This window comes from Polyodon spathula, chromosome 38 (assembly GCF_017654505.1).
Source record: "Polyodon spathula isolate WHYD16114869_AA chromosome 38, ASM1765450v1, whole genome shotgun sequence".
NCBI lineage: Eukaryota > Metazoa > Chordata > Actinopteri > Acipenseriformes > Polyodontidae > Polyodon > Polyodon spathula.
In genome coordinates this window covers 3,399,352-3,405,411 of record NC_054571.1, presented here as the reverse complement: position 1 = coordinate 3,405,411, position 6,060 = coordinate 3,399,352, and the positions used below count along the sequence as shown (strand labels likewise).

At 42.3% G+C, this 6,060-nt stretch overlaps 1 protein-coding gene across 1 annotated transcript; it reads left to right on the top strand.

Moving 5' to 3' along the window:
• Positions 1-3,226: 3,226 nt before the first annotated feature.
• ndufb7 (NADH:ubiquinone oxidoreductase subunit B7) lies at positions 3,227-6,038 on the top strand. Its single transcript, XM_041235674.1, has 3 exons — positions 3,227-3,475; positions 4,261-4,429; positions 5,844-6,038. The coding sequence occupies exons 1-3, from the start codon at positions 3,364-3,366 to the stop codon at positions 5,926-5,928; spliced, it is 366 nt and encodes a 121-aa protein (XP_041091608.1). The 5' UTR covers positions 3,227-3,363; the 3' UTR covers positions 5,929-6,038.
• Positions 6,039-6,060: the final 22 nt, after the last annotated feature.

Below are 6,060 nucleotides of genomic sequence, written 5' to 3'. Positions count from 1 at the left end.
ATGCACACCCATTCATCGTTTAAATTTAACATGTATTTGAATAGCTGGTGCTACACTAGGTTAAAGAGAACGGTTTACAAGCCTTGCTTTTAGACTGTCTTGTCTTTCTTGAGTCATTTCGCCTGGAAGGTGAAATTATCCCCACCCCTTCACTGGCTTCTTTTCTGTCAACAACCAATCAGCCCCTTCCCCTATTGACTGACAAGCTTTCTGCCAGTAACAAGCTTTGACCCAGTGCAAACAGCCTGAGAATAAGGCATAGAAAACGAAAGCTTCCTTTAACCTAAAATAGTACCAGAGATGATTTGATATTAAAATACATAAGTGCTGTAATGTGTGTTTGTTTTAAAACTGCACGTTTGAGACACATGTAGCTCATGGAAGTGCAACACAGCTAAGATCTATTGAATGAATTTGTTAGCTAGTTACTCAAGATTTAACTCGATTTGCTACGACTTTCCAACAAGATCAGAACAGGAGCACACTTATTTTTGTTTTATTTTTTGTTATTTCTGTGATTTGACTGAGTTCTGGAGCTGCTGTTCTCTGCTAGTTACCTGCCATAGTCATATAACCAGGGCAAGATCAGCCAGAGTGTCTTTATGAAAAAGTAAGAGCCAGCACCATCTAGCTAGAAGTTATTTCTGGCAAAGCAAACAACAACAACAACAGCAGCAAAGCTGTGCCCAGATGCTGCTGGCTTTGACTTCTTGCCTGTCAAAGGCAACTGAACACCTTCAAAGTAAGGATGCTTTTTTTCTCTTTACAGAGACACATTTTTAGTGTAATTAACTTGACAAATGCTAGGGTTGATTTATTTAAGATGGTCATTTATTTGTACTCCTTTTGGTTTAAAGAGCAAGTAGTGCAAAGACAAGGGCAAGGTGGAATACACAGTAATCCGTCACTTACACGACTGCGTGGGACCAGGGTAAAGGCAGATATGTAAAAAGTGGGATAAATTAAACCTGTTTTAAATATCATTATACACAGCTGTAACAATTACTATATTCACACAATTATTGGTTTGAGCTTTTATTAGGCAGCTCCTTGTTTAGAACGGTACAGGGTATTAATGCTTGTGGTAGCCGCCTGCCATGTGGGTGCGTGCATTCGCTGCTGAGTGACAGGCAGGAGATCGAGACGGAGGTTGAAGTTGATATGCCCCCCGCAGGCGAACAGGATTTATTTACTCATCAAAACTGAACAGCTCAGGTGACACTGCCAGCAATGGCAGCGCATGGAGCACATACAACACAGTGTACGACAGCTTTGGTGGGATCTACAATCTCTGAACTAATCTTCTCAGTTCAATAATAAACTGACGTTGCTGAAGAGCTTGATCACGGCGGGTAGACCGTTAGGGCGGATATGTGGCGGGCGGATACACGATGGATTACTGTAGAAAGAAACATCTGAAGCCACTTGCCCGTGGTTTGAGTTGCCTCTATAGCTTCTCTCGGCAGACTGTCTGAGCTGACGGAGTCTTCCTCAACCTGCCTGGGTTTCTTACCCCTCATGTCCTTTATAAATCTAACGGTGTTTTGCTTTACTTTAGGACTGGTGGCAACCCAGTCCCCATTGTGTCTCTGACCCTGAGTCTGGACAGATGAGACATTTTACCCGTGGAGTGTGTGTGTGTGTGTGTGTGTGTGTCTTTATGCGCAAGTGTGTTTTGATGTGCTTTTACAGAATAAAGCAGGGTCCTTGGTTACTTACCCTCGTTGGCTGTTTCTTTTCTTTTCTGTGTTTCTTATTGTAAAGTTTGCAGTCATGCATAACCATGGCTGTAACTAGCTGTAAGGACACCAGGTTGTGTCCTTGGTTGATTTTTTTTGCATCATAAATGCTGATGTAAAAATTCTGGTAAAGTACAAAAGACTCCTTCATTTTCTCTGTTGGTTTGCCATGTAACATAGATTTGGAGGTGGAATAGCAAATACCAAGCATACAAATACTGCCAGCTATAGCTTGAAACCTAAGTTTGACCTTGGTAGAATGTCAGCTCTATTTATGGCCCTGTGCATAACCAGTTTATTTTGTGTGCTACTCTTATAAAATGTTCCCGTAGTAAAAGCACAGCAGAGTGTAATAAAGCACAGCGAAAGCATATGTACAGCGAAGCGCTGTAAAGCACAGAGAGGCATGGTAAAGCATATTAAATCATCTAATATATTAAGCACTGAATTTAGAAATACTGAAAAAAACTTAATTCAATGACTTCAACTGAAGACATTGTCACAGACTGTCATTGAATTAAGAATATTAAAAGACATGGCACATAATGGTAAGTATGATAAATGCACAGCTTAATCACGGAAAACGCATGGGTGCAAAACTGCACCCTGTTTCCTACATTATTCTACAGAGTAGCATTCCATACACTTTGCCCTATTAGAAACCAGACGTTGGCTTACCAGTTTGTTTACATTATCAAAGGCAGTTTGCGCTGCAGGCACACAAGCTTCCTCCCTCCTTAAAGCTTTCTCACAGCTCTGTGAACTAAACAGCCGTCCCCCGGCCAGCACTGCAGCATGCGTGCCTTAGAAGCTCTGTTTTAGCTCAGGGAACCTAACGCAAATGGAATCAACGAGGAAAAATGTGCTTCAGTATGCCTGCCATGCACTATACATAGAGAGACTTTTCGGAGACTTCAAGTGCCTTTAGAAAATCGAGACCATTCAAGACATTCCCTTCAACGAGATTATTTTAATCTAAGCGCAACATGGCAGGTATTAACTCACTGCCTGTTGGCTCGCTGCATAACGAGAGCACACTGCAACAGGACGCTCGATTTCTTTTCTAGGGCAGAACTGCGCTACTGTCATTCCCTCTGGGGAAAACTATATCACAAACTCTTACTGATTTACAATTTAAACTGACCACATGCAGCAACTATTTTTTAAAACAGTTCATCTGCCCAGGCAAAACTTAAAAATAACACAGGCAGGAAACTTAACATGGTACAATTATACCGTGACCGAATTGGTTATAAATCTACCTTTAGTCGTGAATGTGTATTTTATTAAGATATCAGATTAGTTATGTGCATAGCAGCAATTACTGTACCATCTTTATATATATATATGTTTGTGTGTGTGTGTGTGTGTGTGTGTTACATGTAATGGGGCAGCACCAGTCCACTAGGGGGAACCATAAATGCCCGAGAACGTTGTTTCATAAATAGAGATTTCCTTCAGTGATGAAGGAAGGAATTGATCAGCGCACTGCACTGATCCGGTAGTAGTACGCTTGTGTTTGCGCAGAGAGGGTGGAGGTGACCCGTCTGTCTGTGTAGGGCACACCGAACCCGAACCGAACCGAACCGAGCCGAGCTGGAGCGGGGCACACCGTAACATCGCCATGGGAGCGCACCTCGTCCGCAGCTACGTGACCAATCCGGACACCGAACCGGACCCCTTGAAAGCGGCCGGGTTTGCCCCAGATTTGGGGTTTGCAGAGAGGAAAGAGCGAGGCAAGTGCAACGATCGTGCCTTTATTGCAGAGATCCAGGTGAAGTTTTTAGCGGACAGCGACATGGCAGGCTGTTTAATACAACACCAAAAAAGAAATAAAAGAACCGAACTGGTCGGTAGCATAGCTGTACTGGACTGGACAAGGGTATTAGGGTATTAGGTAGTGCAGTTTACAACACACTAATCTAACTCGGTTTTAAAACTAAACGGAATTATGTGACACTTTTTTTTTTTTTTTTTTTAATGAAAGATGATTTTAAACTGTTATGTTTGGTAGAACAATATTGAAGATATTTTACTCAAAACTCAAGGTAATCTGTCATTGTGCTGAGCCTGCTGCACAGGAAGTGATAGTGTGGTGGCAGGATGCCCTGATAATAGTCTTGGACGTTTAGTTTTAATGTTAAATGTGAGCGTTGAACTAATGTTAAGGTTGGTTAAAGGAGTGCTAACTTTAACATCTGTGGTCTTCACAGCTAATAGGGGTGGGGTGGCAGTGATCATGTTGCTGTAGTGTGTAGTATAGGGCAGGGGACACTGGTTTGCACAGTGGTGAGGGCATGGAATGGGTTACCTTGCCATGGTGTTGATGCTGAATCACTGGGATCCTTTACGACCTGATTTGACAATGCTTTGAGATCAATCTGCTACTAGAAACCGAGCATTGATGGGCCAGATGGCCTCCTCTAGCTGGTAGATGTGCTCATGTTCTTAATTAGAGTTATTTGAAGTCTTGTTTGGCACCTCTAAATGCCCAGTTAACACTGTGTGTGTCTCGTTGCAGTGATGGTAGCCACGCAGGAGCAGATGAATCAGGCTCAGTTGCCCATCGAGCAGCGAGATTACTGTGCTCACCACCTCCTCAAACTAATGAAGTGCAAGAGAGACAACTGGCCCAACTTCCTAGCCTGCAAGCATGAGCGCCATGACTGGGATTACTGCGAGCACCAGGAGTGAGTCTCCCTGCGCACCGGCCTGGGGCACTGCCTGCCCACAGCGCACATTGCAAGATAATATGCAGTGGCTTTTGTGCAGCTGGGGGCGAGAGGAACACGAAGAGATGCTGAGCAGCTCAAACTGTGCAAAGTGATTTCTGTTAAGAGACACCCACCCGACACACAAGCTGTAACTTAACCCTTAAAGCGCTGTTGTCCTCATTTGAGAACCGGCTACTTTGTCAGGTTTATTTTAGCGTTTTTAACTGGCAGCTACCTGTCATTTTAATTTTGTCTAACTGTATTATGATAAGTTGCTGTAATTTTGTTAACCACAAAGTTAAGTCTAAATGAAATGTATCAAATTACATAAATACAGGTTGCGTTCTGATTTTGAAAAAATGATTTTTGTACTTAGTTGTGTTAATGTGAATCACGGACATGAAGACCTTTCTTCATTGCTTTGTTAATCCTTTGAGGTGTGATGACTAGGGGTTCAGAAGCTGCTATTCAGTTTAGTTGCCTGCCATAGACATATGTAACTTAGGCTAGATCAGCCAAAGTAACTTTGTTAGTAAGCACCATTGGCAGATCACTAAATGACACGCTGTTACTTCTGTAAAGACAGTTTGGCTGATCTAGCCTAAGTTGCATGTATCTATGGCAGGAAAGTGTGACTAGTGAACTCAATAATTGCATTATGAACCACTCAGAAGGGTTTCAAGAGGACTAGAACTCAATTTGCATTATGAACCATATATATATATATATATATATATATATATATATATATAAGAAAACTGATTATCTAAAATTGTGATACATATGTTTGCCCGTTGCATTGCGAGGATCCAAGCCTGCACTGTGACATGTGCATGCTGTTGCTGTTGGCTATGCCATGGTGAACTGCTATTTCATGATACGGATGGTTCTGATGTGTCTCTGCAGCCATTGCAGCAAGGATGTACGTTACAGACATGCTACAGTCAGCATTTTGTTTAGTTTTTTTGGCAATTCTCAGGATTTTAGTACGTCATGTTTTGTACAGGTGTCGTCCCGTAGAACTTAAAACGCAATTCGAAAGTTAAAGGAACGACACTCCTTGTTTAATAGTGGTCCATGAGTATTTTTTTTTTTTTTTTTTGATAAGTTAATATGTCTTGTGTTGGGTGTCTCTTATAACAGAAACCATTTAGCACAGTTTGAGCTTTGCTTTGCTGTCCGTTTGCCCAAACTCTACAAGATGACATAACAATCAGATACCCTGTATCTGACACATCACCTTGTAACGATACCCTGTACCTGTCGTGTCACCTTGTAGCAGTTCTTTATATGCGAGTACAATCCCTTAACAATGATACCCTGTACCTGTTATATCACCTTGTAGCAGTTCTTTATTTGTGAGTACAATCCCTTTTCCTCTTCCCTGCAGCTATGTGATGCGGATGAAGGAGTTCGAGAGGGAGCGCCGTCTTCTGCTGAGAAAGAAGAGGATAGAAGAAGCACAGGCAGCCTGATGCTGGAGACCATCAGCCCCAGCAAGCTGCACGTCCAGGCAGGAGAAAGGCATCTGTTTCTGTACATAATCTTATTTACACAAATAAATCCTAAATGGCTCTAACACAAACCTGCACTGGTGTCATTCTTGC